The 25,584-nt window shown below is 44.7% G+C and overlaps 1 protein-coding gene across 4 annotated transcripts in view; it reads right to left on the bottom strand.

Moving 5' to 3' along the window:
- Positions 1–25,584, bottom strand: part of LOC147571941 (uncharacterized) — a 241,017-nt gene that overhangs the window by 161,128 nt on the left and 54,305 nt on the right. For all 4 annotated transcript variants that reach the window (XM_086695143.1, XM_086695144.1, XM_086695145.1 and 1 more), the window contains exon 2: positions 5,934–5,995. In XM_086695143.1, coding sequence (XP_086551269.1) covers positions 5,934–5,995 — 62 coding nt within the window. The remainder of the gene's footprint in view (positions 1–5,933; positions 5,996–25,584) is intronic.

Raw genomic sequence — 25,584 nt, 5'->3', positions numbered from 1 at the left:
TGACTCTGTCATCTTCTCTCTGCATTCTTTCTCATCCTTGAAGTTCCCATGAGGCTGGCAGAGTAGGTGAATCTGGGGCTGCCATTGCCCTCAGGCTCCAAGATGGTGGCAGATTGCACACTGGCAGGTGCCAGGTCTGCTCTGAGCCTTCAGGAGAAGCACTCCTCCTTTGGGTTAATTGTCCCTGACCCTTTCCACCATAAGAGTGATAAGATCCGGAGAGCCATGAAGGCGACGAGCCGGGTTTTAACTGAAGCCAAAAGAGTCCTCCTCCCTGATCTATGAGGTCCCTCCTCATTCGTCAGGGGCCAAAGGCTCCAGATGGTCATCTGGGGCCAATGCCTAGAACAGAATCTTCCCCGCAGAGCTCCCTCAGAATCCTCAGCATAGACAGAAGTAGAGGATTCTCTCATGACTATCATAGTCTCTTGAACCTTTCCAATCTGTAGACATTACTTGACACTCTAGAGGGATCATCTTTCACTTGCACCAGTCAGTATCCCTGCTTTGGGCTGAGCCCTGGCTTACCAGTGCTCCCATTCTATTCTCTAAGTCTTGCTGCAAAGAAGCTTGTCCCAGGCCCATGCTCTGCGTCTGTGCTCCAATGCCCTGGCAAGAAATGTATACCCTACGCCTTAGAAAGATATCTGTTCAAATTGGCTCAATATACAAGGACTGGCAATCAAAGAAGAAAGTGCCATATATTATGAAAATTCATACATGTGGATATCTTATGAATCTAGACATTACTGAGCACACAGTAGCCAAGCATATTTTCCCTGACTGTCCTTGAAAGAGGTGGCAGTTTAGAGGCACGGCTTGAGTTCTCTTGAAAGCACCTGTCACTTGCCACTTCTCACTTTGCTACTGATTTCCTGAGTCCCCGCTCATACGTCTCCACCTTCTCCACCTCCTTCTGAGACTTAGGACTGAGGTCTGTCACTTCCCAACATACTTGAAACCAATTCTCAGCTGCCAGACTCTCATTTCTGACCACATATATACAGCATCTTTTCAGATATAAACATGATAATAATCACTCATAAAATTTTGTCGATAGCAGTGTCCTGATTTGAATTTCTCATAAAAGGCAGACAAAATCTAAACTAAATGGCCATGAGATTGTGAATCTTGTTTCCTCTGGAACTGCTGACACTCAGCTCATTTCCTTTTCCAGGAGGAGGCAACAGGTTCCCACTCTTTCACCTCCTTGCCTCTCCCCTGTCAGATCTATCCTTCTCCAGTGTCCACAGGCATCTCCTTGTTATGTTAGTGGCTTCCTCAACCCTGTCAGCAACTTTCGTTTGCTCCTTTCCCTTCAGGTTCATCTTAACAGTGTCACCCTTGCTTCCCCTCCAAGAATAATTGCTGAGAACTTTGCCCCCGTCCCCAAATCCTCTTGCCATCACCCACCTCCCCTTGAGCAGTGGGCGCCGTGATGGCTAGTCCGGAAGGGGTGAGTACATCAGCTTTTTTGTTGTTGTTTTGTTTTATTTTACTCTCTCTTAGAGGCAAGTGTGGATAATGATGCAGAGAGTATGAAATCTATTTCAGCGAAGCAATGAGAAATCGTCAGTGCACACTGAAGAGGTGAACCCAACAAAAGCCTTTCGAGCATCCAGCCCCACACGTGTAAAATGAATCTATGGGAGAACCCGACTAGAAACACGAAGACATCATTTTGTTTGTTGTTAAGATAATAGAAATCAGGCAAAATTGACAGAACACACTTATCTTTAGCATTCCCTTCTTTACTAGATTCAGAGCCTGAGCTCAGTTCCATTCTATCTGCCTAAAAGCTGGCCCCACGGGCTCATTTTCACAACGGGGACAGAGAACCCCAAATACGTGGTAGTGTTTCAAACAGAGGAGCAGGTTACTAATGGAGAATTTAAAAGATCCGAAGCATTTGTTTAAATTGACTAGGACCACGAAGATGGGAGACGAGGTCTTCCCAACCTACTTAATACTGCATGCTGACTGCTTCTGGTATCTTCCATGTAGCAAACTGGCCCCAGGGAGGGGAACAGCTCAAACACATGCAGAGACATTCTGGGGTATCGAATCATCAAGGTGGGACTTTCTGAATCTTTACCTATTTTTACCTTGTTTTCCCAATCTTCAGATGGGTGAATGGCCAAATAAATGCAAGGTTCCAGGTGTTGGGGAGACAAACATGGCTAACACACATTTCTGCTCTTGCAGAAAGCAGACATATATCTTCATTTTCATGAGAACAATCCAGCAGAAAGAGCTCAAGACAGGACAACCACAGGAAAAGCAGAAAGGGGATGACCAAAAGGAATGGGTATCTAGGAGGGTTCTCTGCTCCAAACCATCCCAAGCCTAGTTCAGGGAGTTTTGGGTTTTGCCCACCTAAGCCTCCAGAGATCCCTTAGTGGGGAGAGTTGGGGTTGGGTAGAGCCCCAGCTGGTCTCCTCCACTTTTCTGGGGGAGCATTCCCCCAGGGAGGCCACTTTCTCCCAAGCCTTTCCCATTCAACCACATGAATTCTTAGACTTCCTGGCCCCTAAGACCTGCTGTGATTCCACTAGGGTTGACTAACCCTCTCCTCAACACCTGGAGCTCTCGGAAGACACCAGGGCATTTTTCAAGAATGTTCTAGAGCAACTCCATCTCTCCAGTTGCTTAGGCTACAACCTTGCGGTCATCCTTGACTCCTTCTTTCACACTGTACTTTTAATCCATTGGCGAGTCCTTTTGGTCCTACCACCAAAATATATACTGGATATGACCTCTTCTTTCCACTGTTACCACCTTGACCAAGTCACCATCATCCCTCTTTTGGATTTTTGCAGAAGCATTTTACCTGGTTTGCTGACTTCATTCTTGCCCTTGTACAATCTATTCTCAACACAGCTGTCAGAAGGATCCTATCGTTCCTTTGCTACAAATGCTACAATGCCTTCCCATCTCACTCAGAGTACAAGTCAAAGTGCCACAGAGTCATGACCAGCCCAACCCAATCTTGCTGGCTTATCTGCTTCTTCATGGTCTCACCTGCCTCCTTCTCATTTTTTGCAGATACCAAGTACACTTCTGCCTCAAAACTTTGCCCTTGCTCTTTGCTCGGGTGAGATACTCTTCCCTCAGAAACTGGCCCAGCTCATTTCTCATTTCCTTCATGCCTCTACTCCAATGTTGCCTAATCAGTAAGGCCTTCCCTCATCATCCTCCTTCCCAATCCTGACCCTGGTTGACTGTGCTTGTTACCACTTCTTACCTGACATATGTATTTACTGGTTTGCTTTTGGTAGTCTCACCCAAAAGAATGCCAGCTTAGTGAAGTCAGGAACTTTGTCTACTCAATTTACTGCTGTAACTCCAGGACCATGGACAGGAAGCACTCAGGAAATATTTTTGAATGGCTAAATGAATGGAAATTATTTGTGGTACTGTAAGGTCCAGTGAGGTATGATGGTAATCTAGACCTACACTCTAGTTTCCAAACCTTCTTTAACTGTGGAATCCTTTGTTTACGTGAAACTAAGTGGTTGAACGATGGGGGAGAGTTGGGGAAGTGGAGGCCTTTTCCTGGGTTTCTCCTCCCACACCCCAAGGAAGTCCCCAGCGTACCGTGGCTGAACCTGCAGGGGTTTGAGGAGCACAATTTGAATACCAATGATCTGGGAGATAATCTTAATATTGTGACTGTTCATAGTTGTTTAACGGTTATTCTGTCTTTTGGCTTTAAATTTGGGCACAGCTATGGGTTCTTTCAAGATGTTCTCTAATTAAATACCTTAACCTCAAAAGAAGCTCACCCTCCTTCTGAGAAAATAGAACTTGCTTTGCAGCAATCAGCTTTACAATGGTGTCTTCTGGATCCCTTATGTGGTGAACAAAAAGAGGACTTCTTGTAATGGTATTTTGGCAAGACATCACTGAAGTAGAACCCAGGAAAAATGTTCACATTTGACTTTTTAGTAATAGGCAAAGAATAAGAAACTAAGGGATTTGTGTTTCAATAAACTTGCATGAAGTGGCTACCTTGTGCCAAGCTAGGTGCTGAAGACTCAGTCAAGAACAAGACAGAGTCTGTGCCCCATGGAGCTCCCGTTTGAGAGGGCCAGGCAGATAGAAAACACACACACAGATAATGAATTGTTTGTTTTCAGTTAGCACTGCATGCTATGAAGAAATCAAGACTATGTCATAGAGAATGATGAGATTTGCCAAATAAGCATAGACTTCTTCACTATTCAATTGTCCAAAAAATCAATCAAGTTAATTTCCATATCTCAAAACTGAACAGTAACATTTCATGTTCAGAATGATTGTCCAGAAGAGTCAGACAAATTATATCCCTTATACTCATTTTTAAGAAGGAAATGAGAGAAAATAGGAAGGAAAGAGAAAGGGAGGGGTAAAACTATGTTCTAGAAACATTTCTTGCAAGGTGAAGAAAATCCAACTACCAAAGCATGCCACTCCTGAAGCATTCCAGTCAATCAAGGATTTGTTGAACCTATTACAGCTGCATCTTATTACTCTGGCTACTTAGATTGAAAATCTAATAAATAAGTGAATAATAATAAATAAATAAATATAAAGAAAAGAGTGCTTATACTTATTTATATTTCCTGATTTTTAAAAATTACACTCTCCCTTTAATAGAGGAAATCCTGATGTGTTTTTTGTAAATGCATTTTGATTTCACATATACCTCATTACTTAATCTAGCTCCTTTTAGATTTACAAATGGTGTCCTAGTCATCTGTAGTCTTTACATAACTGGAAAGAATCATGTCTGGAAAAGTGACACATTTGTAAAAGTGACAATCTTTCTTAGACCTTTTCTAGATCGATCCAATTTAATTCAGATTGATGCACATTATTACAGAGTTTGAAAAGAGTTGAAGACACATACTAGACCATACCAATCGCCCAATTGCTTCCATTTTCCTTGACTGACAAACCAAAGGCAAAGGCATCCTTCTCAGAGTGAGACCAATTAAACTGAGTATGACACAGGCGGGAGACTGCATGATTTGGATGCAATCCCCTTCCCATCCATAAATATAGCTTTTAAAGCCAAGGATAAAGGATGTGACGAGGGTATGAACTTGGGGCAGAACTGATATTTTTCAGGGATGCGTGGGTGGCTCAGTCAATTCAGTGTCCGACTCTTGGTTTCAACTCAGGTCATGATCTCGAGGTTCATGAGATCGAGCCCCCACTTTGGGCTCTATGCTGATAGCGTGACAGCCTGCTTGGGATTCTCTCTCTTTCTCTCTGGCCCTCGTCCTTCCCCAAAAAATTAATTAATTAGAAAAAAAAAAAAAGAACTGATACTTGTCAAAGCAAATTTCTGTCATACTAAGGTTTGTGAAGAAAACCAAATGCTTGGTCATAGTAGAGGCAATCTGGAATGTTCCTAGGTGTGGTGGCACCGATCTAGGCAGATATAAAATTAGAACAGTGCAACCAATAATAAGATTGAGAGTTTTAAAAGGTGGTTCCAGTGGAGATTCCTGAGCCACGGTTGGAAGTTGGTTTATCCTCTCCTCCACTCTCAGACACCCATGTAGTAATCGTTAGCTTTGGCGGGCACAGTAGGTGCCATTTGTTTTATTCATTATCTCATGCAACTACCTTGCCAAGTGTACCATTATTATACTCATTTGCAGATGCAGAAGTTGAGGCTTCGTTGGCTAATTTGAGCAATCTCACATACTAGTAACTGAAGGAGTTAGGATTCCAACGAGGCAAGTGGCTGCAGAAGCTGCATTCATAAACACTACATCATGAAAAGCTGCACTTTGATCTCATTGTGTGTTGGCATCTCTTGTAAATTTTTGTTAAAAGAGAAAAAAAATCATGTTGTTAAAACAAACCACATTCTCCCCAAACTAGGTTTCCAGACCACCCACTTAGAGTAATTAGAACATCTCTACTTACTGCAGCTGTACCTTGCAAAGAGGGGTAAATGGTAGTCTCCACAGGGACGCAAAACTGTCCTGAGCCCAGACATCTGAGATAATAATAACAAAGAGGAGATAATGACAGTAATTAATAACAACATCCACCATTTATTGAGTGCTCACTGTGTGCTAGACATTAAGGCATTATGCTAGCTACGTTACAGGGATTATCTCAATGGATCCTTCCCCAAACCTTTTGAGGTCAGTACTATTGTTATTCTGAATTTTAAGAGGAAGAAACCCAGACTTAAGCCTTGTGCCCTGCCCAAGGTCAGGCAGGACTCCTAAGTGACACATATTTGAAACTTCATCTATTCGATGCAGAAACTGCATCCCTAATCACTAAACTCTATACAGCCCAAGGTCAAGCCAAGATGAATGTCATGAGGAGCTGGGGTCTGGTTAATGGCCTGAGTCCAAAACAGACAGATATGAGCCTGCTAAGAAGAAAGTGGAATAAGGTATAGCAGTTTAGAATGCATTCATCAAACCAATGATTCACTCTATTATTCAACAAATACTTATTTTTAAATTTTTATTTTAATTCCAGTATTGTTAATATACAGTGTTATATTAGTTTCAGATGTACAATACAGTGATGCAACAATTCTCTACATACTAAGTGCTCATCATAAGTGTACTCTTTAATCCCCATCACCTATGTCACCTCTCCCCACCCCCCCACCTCTCCTCTGGTAAACATTAGTTTGTTCTCTATAGTTAAGTCTGTCTCTTGGTTTTCCTCTCTTTTTCCCCCATGTTTATTTCTTTTGTTTCTTAAATTCCACACATGAGGGAAATCATATGGCATTTGTCTTTCTCCGACTGACTTAATGTCGCTTAGTACTATACTCTCTAGCTCCATCCATGTCACTATAATGACAAGATTTCGTTCTTTTTTTACGGCTGGATAATATTCCAGTGTGTGTGTGTGTGTGTGTGTGTGTGTGTGTGTGTGTGTGTGTCTTCTTTATTCATCTATCAATGGACACGTGGGCTGCTTCCATAATTTGGCTATTGTAAATAATGTTGCTATGCAATCTTCGAGTTAGCGTTTTATTCAACAAATTATTCCTTGCATGCTCACTATTGGTTTAACTGAGCTGGTTCCACTCATGAGCTCTTTAATTCGTTCAGCAAACATGTATTAAGTGCTTCATCCTGGAGAGATAAAGATAAGTAAGTCCCTGTCCCCAGAAGCTCCAGCCTAGCAGACAAGTTGTGTTGACAAATCTCTAAGAAAATAATCACTAACTCAAACAAACCAACCAAGTCCCACTGACCAAACCCCACTGCTTTCTGGATGGCTCCCTTCCCACTGATGGAGCCCGGTGTCTGAAGGAGTTTTGTATTTGCAAAACTGATTTCAGAGCTCCTGCTGTTGATGTACCCTGCTAAAGGGTGCCGATCTGTGAGAGACAGCACTCTTTTACTCATTTGTGAGTTTCGGATATTCAAACGTAGACCCAGAACTTAGAGGAGGGATGCAGACTGAAATCGCTATGCATGGGGAATGGACGGGAGTTACGGCTGGTGATGGAAGGGAGTTAGAGCTGATGAGTGGAAGGAAGGGGTTTGGGATGAGACAAACCCTGTGACAGGGCAGACATCTAAGGGGGCTCTCTGAGGACAGGGAATGATTACGAGAATTTTAGGACGCCTCTATTGAAAACATGCTTTTAAACTGCTGCCTGTATTATGTTGGTTGCAGTCTAATCCTTTCCTCACCCACATCTTCAGTAAAAGTCTGATATGTTGGTGTCACTTGAGAAAAGAGGAGGACAGTGCCATTCTGCGGACCCACGAGGCAGCAGGAAACTGGGTGCAGACTGACTGTGGGAACTGCAGCCCCCAGGACAGCTCAAAAACCTTGAGGTGGGAGCTTGACTTGCTGGGCTGCAAGGGGCACAGGCGGGGTGGTAAGGGCCGGGAGGGTAGATTCAGCCCTGAAGGCAGAAATACCTCGAAAGGCTAGTTGACTGGGATAACTACAGACCCTACACTTCGGAGTAAGGGGGAACTTCCGTCACCACGAGGACTTCCTGCATGAGATCGTTCCTAGGCTGGGCTTCCAAGGGTAAGCGCAGCCAAGCAGAGACAGGCAGCATGAACATTCTAGGCAAAATGCAGGAGGGAGAGCAGGGGGGTGCACCAGGCACAGTAGGGTCTGTGGGAGGAGCTGGCAGGGGTCTGCAAGGGTGATTCCGAAGAAGGCCAGGGCCCAGGACCGAGCATCCTGGGGAGGCTGTTTATGCATCCACTGGCCCTGGTTCCTCAACAGTCTTTCGTGATGGAGTTTTCACGGGCTCTGCTGAAATGAGGAAAGTATGGACATCTGTGTAATTTTTTTTTTTCCAACGTTTTTTGTTTTTTTGTTTTTTTGGGGACAGAGAGAGACAGAGCATGAACGGGGGAGGGGCAGAGAGAGAGGGAGACACAGAATCGGAAACAGGCTCCAGGCTCTGAGCCATCAGCCCAGAGCCTGACGTGGGGCTCGAACTCACGGACCGTGAGATCGTGACCCGGCTGAAGTCGGACGCTTAACCGACTGCGCCACCCAGGCGCCCCTGGACATCTGTGTAATTTAAGAAACTTTTTTTCCCTTAAATTATATGTATTTTCTACCATTTGGTTGTAATAACCTTTCTTTCACGAAAAGGTAACGGTCATTAAGTGGTCATTGTTTCAAACGACATACCTGACAAAGGAAAAAGTTGGCAGCTCTACATGGCTCTCCAATATTATTTTATTTAATTTTACTCTATTCTATTTTACTTTGCTTTACTTTCTTTTCAACTGCCCTAGAGAACCCAGATGTGCAGGAAGCAGGGTCAAGGGGATCGGGAGAGGGGGTTAGCAAGGCAGTGATACAGATCTGCATTTTGGAGTGAAAAGTGGTCAGGATGTGAGAGTTACTTGGGAGGGTGGGGCTGGTGGCAGGGAGGAACAGAGGGCAGAGCCCTGATGGCAAAGAGCTCTCAGCCAGGGCAGGGATGGTAAGGGCGGGATGGACCCAAACAAAGGCAAGAAATGTGTGAGAGGTGGGCACCTGGGTGGCTCAGTTGGTTGAGCTTCTGACTTCAGCTCAGGTCATGATCTCACGGTTCGTGAGTTCGAGCCCCGCGTCGGACTCTGTGCCGTCAGCCCAGAGCCTGCTTTGGATCCTCTGTCCCCTGCCTCTCTCTGCTCCTCCCCTTCTCTCTCTCTCTCTCTCTTTCAAAAATAAATAAGTAAGCTTAAAAAAAAAATGTGTGAGTGGTAAAGCTCCAGGAGCTGAAGGGCCTGTCTTGTTCCCCTCTGTTTCTGGTGTCTGAGGTGCTGACTGGCCCAGCCAATGACCAGTACATGCTTACTGACCGTGAACAAATGTGGAGACAGGTTGAGGGCAGCAAATGAAGGACCGAATGGGCGGGCTCATGCTTCCTGGCCCGTGTGGCTGGGTAGCTGGTAATGCCCACAGCTGAGATGAAGGAAAACAGGCAGGAAGCCGGACTGGGGCAGACGGCAAGTCTTGCTTCAGAAGTGTGCGGTGTTACGGGGCGCCTGGGTGGCGCAGTCGGTTAAGCGTCCGACTTCAGCCAGGTCACGATCTCGCGGTCCGTGAGTTCGAGCCCCGCGTCGGGCTCTGGGCTGATGGCTCGGAGCCTGGAGCCTGTTTCCGATTCTGTGTCTCCCTCTCTCTCTGCCCCTCCCCCGTTCATGCTCTGTCTCTCTCTGTCCCAAAAATAAATAAACGTTGAAAAAAAAAATTTTTAAAAAAAGAAGTGTGAGGTGTTAAGGGTTTATGAGACATCCAGGGGAGAGGCTCAGCAGGCAGGCCCGTCATAGGCAGGAAGGTCCAGGGAGAGGTGGAGGCTGGAGCTGAGGTTGAAAACACTTCCTAGCGCGTGGCCAGCTGAGGGAGAGGGAGGGAGAGCTACTGTGGGATGCTTAAAGAATTCTCTCACCTGACTGTAAGCTGGCAAGCTAAACTTTTTTTTTTTTTTTAATGTTTATTTTTGAGAAAGAGACATAGTGTAAGTGAGGAGAGGAGCAGAGAGAGAGAGGGAGGCACAGAATCCAAAGCAGCATCCAGGCTCTGAGCCATCAGCACAGAGCCCGACACAGGGCTCGAACCCACAAACCGTGAGATCATAACCTGAGCCGAAGTCGGTTGCTTAACTGACTGAGCCACCCAGGTGCCTCTGGCAAGCTAAACTGTATCGAAAATTCCAGAACACATTAGTGTGAGAAACACGGTCCCCCGCCCCCACACTCCGTTAGGAAGTACAATGTGGTGGCCTGCGGTCCTTGGTGATACGCTGGGACTTCGAAATTTACCCCGCCATCCCTGCTTCACATACCCAGAATCTTCTCTATCAATACATCCCTGATATACCCACCATCCTGTAGCAACTTAAATGCTTCCCATTTCAAATCTTGACTATACACGAAAGCCTTCCAAAGGATGAGAAAATATTCTAAATAATTAAGTTTGTATATCATAGGTTTTATCAGACACACAGTTTGAGCAGGTTAGGGGAAAAACGTCTGGGATTGTTTTTTCCTCCCAAATTCAGACTTTACTGCTTAACCTGGTTTCTTCAAGGTTGATGTGATTGATGTCAATCAAGGTTGATTATTGATTCTAACCTGCTTTTACTGTAAAAATCAGAGGAAGAAAATAGATAAATGAATAAGCGTTTGGGTTGGGCATGAGAAAGGGTACCTTGTTTGGAACACTCTGTTTGGCAGGCACCCTGCGGGCCCTTGAACTAGGCTCTCATTGAATCTTCACAAGGGCACCGCAGGGCAGCGCCATTTAACACTCGCAAATGAGGGAACTGACAGGCTTCAAAACCTGTCCTCAGTCCTACGCTCAGTAAAATGGTAGACAGCAGATTTGAACCCATATCTGTGTCTCTAAAGCCCTTGGAAAGGCTCAGCATTACTCTGATTGCGCATTTGCTACTGTCCTATTAGGCAAGGCCTGAATTTAGAGAGAACAGTGCCTTGAGCTGAAGTCCTGATTTCAAGGGTCACCAGGTAGGAAATCTCTCCCCAGATCTTCTGCCATGAGATTATTCCACTGCACTTGAGTAAAGAGGAGGCGGAGAGGGGGAAGAAAATCAATGGATCCCAACACATTTACACCCTGATAGTTCTGAGGAACGAAGGCAATGCGCAGCCTATCAGGACACCTTGACTGTCATCAGGCCAGGAGACCCACAGAGGGCACCCCAATCGGGGCAGAGGTGACTTGTCCAGGCAGATAACCTGCTAACAGAGGTCACTCCAGGAGCTGGGAGTGATGGGAGGCAGTGATGGAGAGGCTGCGTCACCACTCAGCCTTGTGATCCAGCCACCCTCACTCACTTGGCAAAAGAGCGGGGGAGGGAGGAGGTTTTTGGAGAAGTTAAAAATGAGGCATGTGGTCAGTATTTGGGGAAACACTGACAACCTGAGGGTTGCAATACAACGATATCTATTGCTGTGGGGCCTATTCGCTCATTTCTTTAACAACTATTTTTGAGTGCCTGTTTTGTAAGTGACGCTGGGGCCACTAGTGGTGAGTAAAACAGACACAGGCTCTTGCCTTTGTAAAGTTTATCATCGGGAGGAGAGGGCGTAGACGGTAAACAAAATGACCAACTGTAATCATTGCTTTGTGGGGACAGTGGCGTCAGACCTCTGGGAGTGGTCTATTCCAATCACGGTCTTGGGGAGGCTTTCCGGGCGGGCAGAGTAAGGCGCCCAGCAAGAATCAGCACACACCCCCTGAGCACTAACATGTGGCCGTCTGGAAGAGAGAAGTTATCTTCTACCTCTCATGCTGCTTTTGGGCAGGTATGGGGGATGGAGAAGTGTTCCTGAGCACAAGGGCAATAGATGGCTGATCGTTCAAGAATATTCACGCCTTCCCATCTACCTCCATGGTAAGAGTATATTTCCTTATCCCTTGACTTTGGGGTCAGTTGTGTGACTTGCTTTGGTCAGTGGGTTGCTAATAGCTGTAACGCAAGCCCAGAGCATTGGCACTGCCCTCCTGCTCCTCTGCCACGGTCATGGAAAGAGCTCGCCCTTCTAGCTGCTGCCCCTTCGGCCTGGGCCCCAGAGTGAACACAGACCGACCTCAATCCGTAAGAGAAGCCCAGTCCAGCTGGAGCTGGGGCTCAGTGCAGTCACTGCTGACCCACAGTAGACACGCAGAGCTGTGAGCGTGAGAATAAACGGCTGCTGTTGTAAGCGGTGAGTTTTGGGGTGGTTTGTTACACAACAGTATGTGGCAATCGCTCATTGATACAACCAGTAACAGTGCCAGGACGTAGCTGGGAGAATTAGTCTCCTCTTGCTCAAGCTCTCCCAAAACAAACAATCCAACTGAAAACAATGGATATACTATGCAAATACAGCATCCAAAAAAAAAAAAAAAAAAATCACTTAGCACTTGCCTTCTTCCCATATTCCAGCTGTCACCTCCCACAGGAATTCTGGAGCCGCCACTGTGGACAAGAGCTTCTGCCTCTGAAAGTGGGCATTACTGCAAGGGCATGGGCATCCCGGTGGCACAGGTTACTCTCTTCATACCATTCTTGGCCTCATGGTGGCTCTGATCTTTACGGCTAAAGGCAGAAGCTTTCATTTCCTCTTCCAGTACCTTCCACGATCTTTCTCTCTCTTCCTTCCCCCAGCCCCACCCTGACATTTACTGTGAATAGGCTCTGACTGGGTCTGTGATGGACAACTGGGGTCCAATCAGCTGGGCCCAGGATATAAGATCAAGTTCAATGAGCATGACTGTAGGGAGCCAGCTTCCTGTGAGTGAGTATAGAGTGGGAATTTAAGGGGGGGGCATTGCAAGTTGGGCACAAGGTCCCAGAATAGTCTATTCTGGGCAGGGCCATCTCTGTTATTTCTTCGTATTGCACATTTCATACAGTGCTGAGCACACATATGTGACTCCCAGAAGCTACAGGCAGACTGATGGATCGATTACAGTAGCATTTTTACACTGGAAAAGAACACCTACCATTGCAGTGATTATAAAACTAGTTACCGGGCAGTATTAGGGGACCAAGATTTCTCATCATCCTCAAGTAACACTGGACAAAGAGCCAGTTAAGTGATGCCATTGCAGCCCCAATGTTTTCCCTCCAGGGGCTGAACTGAACCCCAGTCCTCACTCTCCACACCCTCTGAAAGAAGAACATTTTCAAGAAAGTCAGAACAATCTATTCCCCATCCCCTTCCCAGCCCCAACCATCACAAGTACACCTCTTCCACTATAAGGTAATTTTATCTATAGCAAGAGCCACTTACAACTAAAAGGTATATTTAAGGAAGGAAGGGAGTTCTTGCTGCAAAGGTTTTATGGCTGGATGGTCATTGCTTAGGTTTGCCTGGGGGTAATAAGGCTAAAATCGAGCCATGAGTCAAGGGAGCAAATCAAAATCTGAGTCAGATCTCCAGGCTGGGTTACAAGTACAGCAGTGTTTCCCAAAGTGGATGCCAGGAAGCACTGGTTATAGGGGACATCATGAGAAAAACAACAACAAAAGAATCTTGTGGTTAAGTCAGAACCAGGAGATCAGAATCAGCTCGCTGAGCCAGAGACTGGAAGACAGAAAAGCTCAGAACAGAGTAACGAAGAAGCTCCAGAGGTCAGGCTCAGAGGGTAGAGCAGAATGACGGCCCAGCCGTGTAAAGACTACAGTAGAGGTCGAGACAAAGTGCTCACAGAGTACTGGGGAAGGAGAGAGGAATCATACCAGAGAGACCTAGGACAATTTCCCAGACTGGGACGTGTGCCTCGCGCGCAGTCGGCATTCGTGTAGAATCAGTGATGTAGACAGGATTGGAGCAGCACTTGGAGGAATGGCAGATGGGCAGGCAGGAAGGTCATTTTGGGCAGAGGACACATTTGAACAATAGCCTGGAGCGTGGGGTTGGTTCCACCTGCAGGTGGTTGGAAAGGGGGGCGTGAGGCTTCAGCTTTGTGCGTTCTCAGCATCTCCCCAGGGAAGGGAGAGTGACTTTCAGCCTCGTGCTGTTTCAGGGCACAGCCTTGGAATGAAACAGGACCCGCCACCCTCATCAATGCCAGCTTTTGACTGAGATTGGGCCGAGACGGGGCCAGGCAGCCCCAGTTCCCGCCTGCACAAAGCGGACACCCGACCTCCCCTGGCGTGTGCCACCTGTGCTCGGCAGAGCCGAGTGTCCATTACTCTGAGCTGCAGGCTCCCAGGCAGGGCCCCCCTGCTTTGTTCACTGCCGCTCCTTTGAGCCAGACGAGCAGCGGGGCTGGAGTCTCCTCCCCTGCCCGGACGCTTGCTTTGTTCTGCAGGACAGCTCTGCCGTTGTGTGCCTCAGTCCGCGTTCCAGGCCACTGAGAGTGGGAGATGCTGTGTCCTCAGTTTAAAAGGCTCCGGGGCTCTTGGGTGGGAAGGGAGAGTGGAAAACATCGTAGAGTAAGAATGTCTATGGAGAGTGCAAATGCCCAGTGCTGAGCCTTTTGGCAAGACTTTCAATGAAAATTCACGTTCAAAGTATAACATAGAACAAAATTAGAAAGCTTCCCCTTCGTTCAGTAGTACTCAGGAGAAACCAAAGAAGCCTAGGAGACATTAATTAGAGTCAGAATCATTTCCTGGCCTCCTCCAGTGATCAACCTTTAAATTTTTGGGTTTTCCTGCCTGTAAGACGGGCCACCTCAGTCCACAAGGCAGCCCTTGTGACATGTAATGAAAGTGTTGATAAAGACAAGCAGAGAAGATGAGCGTATCTGGTGAAGACTGGGAAACTTGAGCAAATTCCCCCATCCCAAACGATCCTTCCAGCAACTGCTGACGAGAGTGAACAGAGGTATTTCAGTACTTCGGTCAGGGAGATGTTCCCAGCTGCCATCCTGGCTCGACCATTTGTCTGCTGGTCAAACTGGGTCGAAATACTTATCTCACCCTCCTGTTAAGTGGGGATAATCACATCTACTTGACAAGTAGTTGTGAAGCTTCGGTGAAATAATAGGTATAAAACATTTAGTGCAATGCCTGTACCTCACAAGTGCTCAATAAACGTTAGCCCTTCAGGGTGAAAAGCACTACCCTACCTGTCAAGACTGTCCTTAATTTTTTTTATGCTTATCTCTTCATTTAGAGAGAGAGAGAGAGAGAGAGCACAAGTGGGGGAGGGGAAGAGAGTGAGGGAGAGAGAGAGAATCCCAAGTAGGCTCCGCACTGTCAGTGCAGAGCCCGACGCGGGGCTCGAACTCATGAACTGCGAGATCATAACCTGAGCCAAAATCAATAGTCTGACACTTAACCAACTGAGCCACCCAGGCGCCCCAAGGCTGTCCCTTTTATACCAAACATGTGGGTACATACATTCATAGCCTTTGATCCAGCAACCCCCCTCCCAGAACTCGCCTTAAGAAACTATACCACCAAGAGAAAAAATACAACAGAAAAAAAAAACAAAAACAAAACAAAACTGGAACAGCTAAATGATGAGGTATACTCATTATAAAACATCCATTTTATGGACTATTCTGCAACCATTAAACAGTGTTAAAAAGTGTTACAAAGAATAAACAGTGTTAAACAGTTTTACAAAGAATAGGCGAAAGAATTTTCAAAAAGAAGAACAAAACTGAACCTTATTTCAAGATTCACTGTAAGGCTACAGAAATCAAGACAGTATGCTATTGGCATAAGGATAGACCTGAATGAATCAAAATTGAGCGTCCAAAAATACACTCTTATATTTAGTTATACTTAGGGTCAACCAATGTTTTTTTTAACATTTGTTTATTTTTGAGAGAGAGAGAGAGAAAGAGAGCATGCACACACATGAGTGGGGAAGGGGCAGAAGGAGAGGGCGACCAGATCTGAAGCAGGCTCTGCACTGAGAGCAGTGAGCCCGATGCAGGGTTCGAACTCACAGACTGTGAGATCATGACCTGAGCCAAATTGGGATGCTCAACCGACTGAGCCACCCAGGTGCCTCTATGGTCAAGTGATTTTTGACAAAGGTACAGAGGCAATTCAGTGAAGAAAGGATAGTCTTGCCAACAAATGGTAGTGGGACAGTTGGAGAGCCACATGCAAAACCCAAAACACTTAGATCTCACATTACACCAGACACAAAAATTAAGTTAAAAGTGATCACAGGCCTAAACATAAGAACTAAAAGTATAAAACTTTAGAATACAACAGAGGAGAAAATTTTGGGGACTTGGGATTAGACAAACATTTCTGAGGTATGATACCAAAAGAATAATCTGTAAAAGAAAAAAAAAACAAAAAACTGATACATTGGACTCCATCAGAATGAAAGAGGTTTTCTCTTCAAAAAAAATAGCACTAAGGAAATGAAAAGCCAAAAGGGAGAAAATACTTGCAGATAGTGTATCTAACAAAGGACATAAGTCCAGAATATATTTAAAAGCCCTTATAACCAGAAACAAGAAGAAAAACAACCTAATTTAAAAATGGGCAGAATATTTGAAGTCACTTCACCAAAGAAGATATATAAAGGGTAAATGCACAAGAAGAAATGTTCCACGTCATTAGTTATTAGGGAAATGCAAACTGAAACCAATGAAAAACCACCTTCCATCCACTTTAAAGGCTGTAAACAAAAAGAGAGACAATAACAAGTGTTGGCGAAGATGAGGAGAAATTGGAACCTTCATACCTCGCTGGTGGGAACGTAAAATGGTGCGGCCACTTTGGAACACCTTGGTCGTTTCTTTACAAAGCTAAACAGAGTTACCATATGACTCAGCAATTCCACTCCAACTTATCTATGCCCATGTAAAAACATAGGTTTACAGCACAGTAAACAGCCAAAAATTGGGAACAATCCAGGTGTCCATCAGCTGGTGAGTAGCCAAACGAAACGTGACATCTCCACACAAGAGATATTATTCAGGAGCAGACTACTGACATATACTACAATGTGGATGGACCTCAAAAACATTTTACTAAGTAACATACGCCAGACACAAGTTTAGATAAAATTTCTAGGAAATACAAATCTCTTCCACAGAAAGCAGATCAGTGGTTTCCTAGGACAGGGGATGAAACCAGGAACTACAAATGGGCACAAGGGAAATTGGGGAAAATGGAATTGCTCTAAAACTGGATTTTAGCAATGATTGCACAGTTATATAAATTTGCTTACTTTATAAATTTATAAATTGACTAAGAGTCCTATAATGATACACTAAAATGGGTGGATTTTATTGTATACAAGTTACGCATCCACATAATACTTTAAAGGTTATGTAGCAACATGAGTAAATTATGATGTTAAGTAAATATAAGAAAGCTAATGCAAAACATGTAAGTATTTAAAAGCCGTGAATGGTTACAACCAATGGGCGTAATCAGAATAAAGATGGAGGAACTATGGCGCAATAACACGAGAAATTTCGTGCGTGTGTCTTTTAACAAAATGTTCCTTAATCACTTTTTGTTATTTTAAAAAAGACAGAAGACAAGACAGACTGCTTTGCACTTGGTCCTTTCGCTTTGCAGGGGGGAGGGGGAGGGCATAATAACACCTCCTACTTCTCTAGTTCTTTTCTTCTGCATTGCCAGAGAGCTTTACAGACGTCAGCTCATTAATCCTCAACAATCCATGAAGCAGGCAGAGAATATTATTACCTCCCCCACTGCACTTATTCTGATTCATTTAAGGGTAACTTATTTGAACTCATGATGAGGGCTTTCTTCGAAGCCAGTTATAATCATATTTTTAGGTATTCTAAATCTTCGAGTATGTATACACCAGAACCAATGGATTACATTTTAACCACCGCCTCCCGAACCAGGCTATTTCTGCCCCCTTCTCATTGTCCTCTTATCCACTCTAAGCTAAAGCTGAGGTGTCCTGTTACCTGGGCTTCAAAACAAAAAACACTCAGCCTGCTGAATGCTTCTGGTGGACCAAAATGGAGTATGTTTCTGTGCTATCCTCAACTTCTCTGGACCACAGAAATGAATGTTCAGGAGCCAGCTTAGCCAGTTGATGGATAACACTTCATGTTGCTATGGTTAAGGACTCACTTCCTCTCCACCACAAACAGGTGAGGTCCCATGTTGGAGAACAAATTATTCCTAAATAACAAATCCTGAAGAATGTCCTTGTTCCTTAAGAATTCCACCATATATGTATTGTCCCCCTCACTTCATTTACCAAGTGACCTCCCTCCATTTTTTCAAGCCAAGAGCCGATTAAAACATCTTTCCTTTTTCTCCCTCGCGTCTCCTTAAGTAATTTCTCCCTCCTCCACACTACGAAGCATCCCACGCTGTAATGGGTACAGACCTCCACTTTTCTCTTTATCGGGCTGCATTATGAAGTATATTTGCTTATGTGCTTGTCTCCCTCAGACTGTGAATTCACCGAAAAAGAGTTAATGGCACAGTCATCTTTGAATCCCAGCACATGGGGATGGCGGTGATGGTGATGATCATATTAGCTGCCAGGACTGACGTAACAAATACCACAGAGAGGGTGGCTTAAACAACAGAAATTTATTTTCTCGCAGTTGTGGAGACTAGAAGTCCAAGCTCAAGGTATAGGCAGGGTTAATTTCATGCTCTCTCTTCTTGCCTTCCAGATAACCATCTTCTCTCTGTGTCTTCACATGGTTTTACCCTGTGTGTGTCTGTGTCCTACTCTCCTCTTCTTATAGGGACATTAGTCATATTGGATTAGGACCCACCCATATGAGATCATTTTACTGTCATTACCTCTTTTTCTTTTTTAATGTTTATTTTTGAGAGAGAGAGTGTGAGGGGGGAAGGGCAGAGAGAGAAGGAGACAGAATCTGAAGCAGGCTCCAGGCTCTGAGCTGTCAGCACAGAGCCTGACGTGGGGCTCGAACTCATGGACTGTGAGATCATGACCTGAGCCGAAGTCAGACACTTAACTGAGTGAGCCACCCAGGTACCCCTGTAATTACCTCTTTAAAGGTCCTGTGTCCAAATACAGTCATATTCTGAGGTACTGAGGTTTGAGACTTCAACAATGAATTGTAGGGTGGGGAGTCAGGGGGAGGGAGGACACAATTCAGGAGGGAGACAGAATTCAGCCCGTAACAATGGTGATGTGGAGGATGATAACAACTGCCATTTATTGAGTGCTTACTATATACCCGACACTTGACTTTCCACCTGCTATCTCTTTTACTCTTCAATGATCCTATAATTATGATCAATATTTTGTCCTCCCCAGTTTACACATAAGGGAACCAGGCTTAAGGAGATTAAGTCACTTACTCAATGTCAGAGGGTTAATGTGTAGTGGAAATGAAAGTCAATCCAAGTTATTTTGCCTCCAGAATTACACCTAATCACCATGTTATGATACATGGTACATAACAGAAGTGCAGTGTATGTTTGAAGAAAGAATGACCGAATAAATGAATGGAATAATGAAGAACATGGACATGTGACATTTAGATTCAGTTGTACTACAGACCACATCATAGTTCTGAAAACTTATGTAAATTACAGGTTAAGTTTGATAGATGGTTATCCTAAAAGGGAACTTCATTCTTGTCTTCTGATAACAGATTTTTAAAGGGATTCCATCAAATTTAAAATCTAGTACTTTTTTGCTTAAAAAAATAAGAGCTGCAGGGCACCTGGACTGCTCAGTCGGTTGAACGTCTGACTCTTGAGTTAGACGCAGGTCACGATCTCACGGTTCCTCGGTTTGAGCCCCACGTCAGCCTCTGTGCTGGCAGCACAGAGCCTGCTTGGGATCCTCTCTCTCCTCCTGCTCCTCCCCTGCTTGAACTCTCTATCTCAAAATAAATAAACTTAAAAAAATAAAAATAAAAGCTGAAGTCATACATTCAAAGAACTATAGAACCAGCAGAAATTTCACACGTCATCACTTTCAAATTTCATCTTTGTCAACTGAGGAAACAAAAGCTCAGTGAGGTTAGCTGACTTGCTGTTACTTTATTAGACTAATAACACATTAATTATGCATCATCGTTCTCCCTATTTATCATCCCTGCGCTCTTAGGTGTGGAGTAATCAAATTAGGTTCTCCTTTTCCCCAAGATCATTCCAGAGTAGTTGGGGGGTTAGAAATGTCAAAGGGTCATAGTAGGGCAAAATCAGCAACCTTTCAAAGTCACCTTCCAAGTTCTTTTCCCATTTGCCTCCCCACCGCCCGGCAAGTGCAACTCATCCAAACTAGAGAAAGGGGGCTTTTGCTCCCCTCCCGTGGCTGGGAGGAATATTCCCTAACCGTTGCTGATGAAAAGCAAAGCAAACTTCTCCAAAATTCCCAGAAAGATTAAGCAAGCACATGTATGGAGTGCTGCTAGGAAACAACTTGTGTTCATAGCCCCACTGCTCCTGACAGCATCCCCTACCGGGGTGCTGGGCCCGGCAACAGAACATGGAAAATCACAGGTCTCTAAAGACAGAAAGGAACTCACCACTTATTTAGTCCAACTTCCTTAGAGGAGGAAATGAAGTTGTAGGGGGTGAATAACTAACCCAGGATTGATCAGGCAGTTAATGAGATTATTGGAACCAACAGGTCTCTTCCAGGGAAGAAGTAGGCAGGCTGCATTAAGTGCCTCTCACACCCAGCATCCTTCTTATAGCTGGGCAGTATTTTCCAAAATGGGGTCTGCGTGCCATTCATGGTTACACAAGATGTTTTTAGCTATTGTCTTTTAAAATGAGGGGCGCCTGGGTGGCTCAGTCAGTTGAGTAGCTGACTTCGGCTCAGGTCATGATCTCCCGGTTTGTGAGTTTGAGCTCCACATCGGGCTCCGTGCTGTCAGTGCACTTTGGATGCTCTCTTCCTTCCTCTCTCTGCCCCTCCCCTTCTCAGACTCTCTCAAAAATAAACATGAAACAAAATTTTTTTAATAAAATAAAATGGGCCAGTATTTTTTTTTTTTTTTTTTTTTTTTTTTTTTTTTTGGTAATAGCTATGTATTTGTTTCAATTGATACGAGAAAAAAATAATTATCCCACAAAAGCTATGACGGGTAAAACTGATCTAAAAGAGATGGCCAACTTGATTCAAAATACATTCATTTAGATGTTCTGGAAAGTGAGTTGACTTAAAGAAAAAAGTCCAAAAATAATATTATAGAGGGTACGATGACAGGACAAAGATCGTGAGGTGGTGTGCAATTTGAAATGTGGGCCATGCTGAACAGGACACTTCTCTCCTTTTCATAGATGCATTAACTGGTGGGTGGAGAAGACATGGTATCTGCCCGTAAATACAACAAAAATGTATTTACTTCTAGTTCGGGGATCTGGTCTTGCCCTGTCCTTAGGCACCAGGACCACTCATTTATGTGCCCTGGTCATGGGATTCCAATGCCTTCAGGGTGGCCATCAGACAGACTTTCAGATGAATGTTGTAAATACATTGTGAGAACAGCCATTGCAAGGAACTTTTATTGATACACTTAAACGTTTGGTGCTGAAATGATGAACCAGAAAAGATCCTGTGGCAAATGTTCTCATGGCGTTCTGTCACCTATCGGATCCCGGTCTTTTATCTGCAGATTGGCAGATTGGACAGCAACCAGTCTACACTTGTCTATACAACTGCCGTTCTGACATGTTTACTATGAAAAAACACACTTTGTTTTTATAGGAGGAATAATATCCTCAAAGGGCAACTTAGGTTTCTCGTTGCCCAATTTAAGCTGGTCCCAGATATCCTTAGCCTTTAAGTAATCCCTTTCTTTACTTACAATGTCTCATTAAGGCCTCAAAATTCACGAAGCTGACTAATGAGTTAAGGCAAGGCTTTCTGCAGAGTTTTTCTGGGGCTGTTTCCTCATTCACAAAGTGCTCACCTTCAAGATTTGGGTCTGGGACATTTGAAATCAACAAGCAGAGGCTTAAACCGCCCCCGGCCCCACTCCCTCAGAGGAGGAGCAAGCATTAATGTGAAGTGTGTGGGCCCAAAATTCTGTACCCCAAATCCTCTTACTTAGTCCAGTGCCTAGAGGCCCACGGAGAGTCCCCCAAAGACAGTCCATCAAATCTTCCAGTCCTACAGAGAGACTTGTGGTAATGTTTTCTTAGAGTCATGATGTCAAAGGAGCATCCCAAAACAATTTGGAAAGATGTGAGTTCAGCCCTGTGGTCAGATCTCACAAGCATCTGAATGGCATGCAAGCCTACAACAAATTACAGGGCAATCCCCGGGCTGGCTTTCAAAACTTCTCAGGGAACGTATGTCCAAGGGCCCTTCTAGAATGTTGCACTCTGCTTTGTGTTAAATAGAGTTTAAGACAAGACATTCACCCAGTCTTAAAAATGTATCCTTCTTACCTCTGAACCTCCCTTTAGTCGGAGGCCGTTAAGACCATCGTAGCTAAGACCTTACAAGTGTTCCTGCCGAATACAAGCTGATTAGAGTCTCACAAGATAAACACAGCTCCGCTCCTGGAGTGAAGTGACGGGACTAGTGCCTCACTGGCACTCCACCATCTCACCGGGGCCGAGCCCCCACCCAGCCCAGCCTTCTCGTTCTTTCTACCTGACTCTGTGGTCTTTTCCCGGTTTCACTGTATAAATTCTGGAACCCACAGTGGAAGCAGCACTTCTTGTCTGGCTTGTGGTCTTGGCTGGCTTGCCTCTCACTCCAAGCTCCAGCTCTCACCTGGTCTCTCTTTGCTCCTACCCAGCTCTCACACCCAACTCCCTTATTACTGTCAATTTCTCCCCACTCCCATGGCCTGAGGGCCTCCTTCCACCTCTCCTCTGACTGGAAACTGAAGCCTTTCCTTCCAATGAAACACTTTCCTGCTAGCTTGAGAACTTTACACAACACATTTGAAGACCCAGTTGCTTCAAGTTGACATTCTGTATTCACCACAGAAGGGAGATTTCCATAATCTCACAGGAGATCTTCTTCAAGGGCAAACCACCTCAAAAGGAATTTGGGTGGGAGACATAACCCTTGGAAATTTTCTTTAAAAACAAGAAGAAAGTAGTAGAAAAAATACGCCTTAAAAGGGATATTTAATATACAAAAATGCATCTTGTATTTTGGTATCATCACAGGTAAGGTGCCTCTTACCAGACATTGCTAACACTTTCTGACCAGTCCACGTCTCCTGCCACGTGGGCAACAGACCAGGTGAGCCTGCCTCCCCAGACTCAGCTGGTTGTACCCAGCAAGGACATTGGTCTCAGGGATGGCCCATGGGTAGCCTGTGACACTGACTCAACAGCTAAAGTCAACTGACTCAAGTCAAATCCTTCTCGGGATTTAGGGAAAGACACCCAGATGTAAGTTAGGTATGGTAGCTGGACCTGGATGACCATGCAGATTTGGGGACTGAATGGCCATCTTGGGCTGTGTGTGTACAAATAACCAGAAATAGCCAGCTGGCAAGGAGGAAGATAAAGGAGACAACATACAGAGAGAGACTTTGCTGTGAGGGGGAGAGTTGGAAATGTGAAAAGAGCACGTCACAGAGATGTCTTGATTCATGCCTTTCCTGAGGCTGGGTTCCTTGGCTCTTCCCAGGCTCCCATGCATATATGCCCTTTCAATAAACTCCATTATTCCTAAAACAACATGAGTTGAGTCTGTGTTCCTGATTACGATAAAATTGGTAGAAGCACTGAGTGAGTTAGTCTGTGGGACGCTAACCTGGGTGACCAGCAGAGCCCTCTCCCAGGGCAGGTTGGTTAGTGACCCCTCCTCAATGCTGGCTTGGACATCAGCCCAGGAGATGCACCCAACCATATTCAGTTCTCATACCAAGACATCGGTCTCTGCCATTTTGCTTTAAAGGAGTTGCCCATCTCTTGCACATCCATGCTAAATCTCTCTAGTATAGATTCACAGACACTTGGTATAGGAATGAAATGATACTATCATGTCCAACCACTCACCTCAGAGGTTGAATCACCTCCGTAGATCTCTGGTCAATCATTTTCCAGTGACAGAAAATTATAATAAAATCACTTCCACAGCTACCATTTATTGTACCATTTATTGAGCACCTGCTATGTGCTAGGCACTATGCTAACCACTCTACAAGCATCTTCGTTTTTCTGAAAATAGAAAATTTATGTTTTAAAGGAGAAACAGAAGCGAAGCGGCACTTATTGAGCACTTACTGTGTGCCTTTCTCTTTATAGACACTATTTCATGTTATACGCTAAAACCTACTGGGATCATTTTCAAATGAAGGAACTAGGGCTCAGAGAGCTCAAACTGTTGCCCACAACCACAGCCACACATCTAGTTAATGGTGGTGTCAGTCAGAACCTTTTGCTCACATTGAAAAAATTCCCATCAACTTACGTAAAAATAGAATTTATTGGGAAGAGATGAGCAGAGCGTGGAATTGCAAACCACACCATAAGGAATCCACAATCCTTGATGATTCTCTTTAAAGACTGAAAGCAAATGGTGGGAAAATATAGCTTGAAGGAGATGCTTACTATACAAAACATAGTTCGCATTTTGGTATATGCTCATTGGTCAGGGCCCTGGTCAGGGAAGAATCAGTTCCAGCTGTTTTCCACCCTCATGTCACCCAGCTCAAGACAGTGTCCTGGGAAAAAGAATCTGACTGCGCCAACTTGGGTCACATACTCAACTCTGGGCCAGGGGTGAGTGGTACAACTTGATTGGCTGTCCCACCAAGACTGCTGTCAATGGGGAAATGTCATTTCTCCAAAAGAAATCAGGCTATTGCTTTTAGAATAAAGAGGAAGGGACTCTGGAAAGCAAAACAACAGATGCCTACCAAAGCGATGGAACTGGCATTCAAACATCCTTTCCGCCGCTTTCTAGTCTGAGGAATAGCAAACTTTATATAGGATCAACACCAGTTTCCCTCCAACTTCTCCTCATTGGTCCTGAGGTTCCAACTTGGAGTCACACAACAGCAGCCTATTCTTTGTTGCATCTGACAGTCCTTCAACTATTTGAAGGCAACTAGCATACTGTCTTCCCACGCTGCCCCAGCTCTCCAGCGCCAGTCTCCTCAAATCTGGCTATAAATATTTCTGGTTCTGTAAACTCTTCTTCACATGATATGGTTTGAGCATCTTCTCCCCTGGTGGTTCTCCTTAAAACCTGCTTCAGATTTTTTTCTTTTCCCATTTAAAGCACGGGGGCCAGAGGAACTCAAGGGTAACACTTCTGATATGCTTTGTTCAAAGCAGAGTAGAGAAGAGCACGTCGGAATTACAGAACCTTAAAGACCAACTGGTCATTTGCCTTCACTTTCTGCCTGATACAGGCTCTAGTGCCTAATGAGCCTAGTTCTGCATCTTAGTATTGCTATTAGTTAGCTGTATACGTCAGGTAAGTTATTTATGCTTTGTGGGTAGCTTCCTTCCCTGGTACCTGTAATCATAACACATGCCTATAGACGCTGTAATTATTCAATGAGACAATGCATGTTGAGTATTTCCACAGTGCCTACCCCATAGCAGACCCTTGGCATACTTACTACTATTACCATTTATTATTATTATTCTGTCCCAAGAAAGTGGCCATTCAGCCTTTCTATGGCCACTGAAAGTGGGTCATTGCCAGAGAAACCATGTCTGTCCTTCAGAGTTTGCTTAAAGGCACAAGAAAGACAGACTGGTCAAAGAGCACAAAGGTCAGAGTTTATAGACAC

This window comes from Puma concolor, chromosome F2 (genome assembly GCF_028749965.1).
Source record: "Puma concolor isolate L17-30 chromosome F2, mPumCon1.1.hap2, whole genome shotgun sequence".
In the NCBI taxonomy this organism is placed as follows: Eukaryota; Metazoa; Chordata; class Mammalia; order Carnivora; family Felidae; genus Puma; species Puma concolor.
The sequence above is the reverse complement of the archived record's forward strand: the minus strand, read 5'-3'. Positions and strand labels throughout refer to the sequence as shown.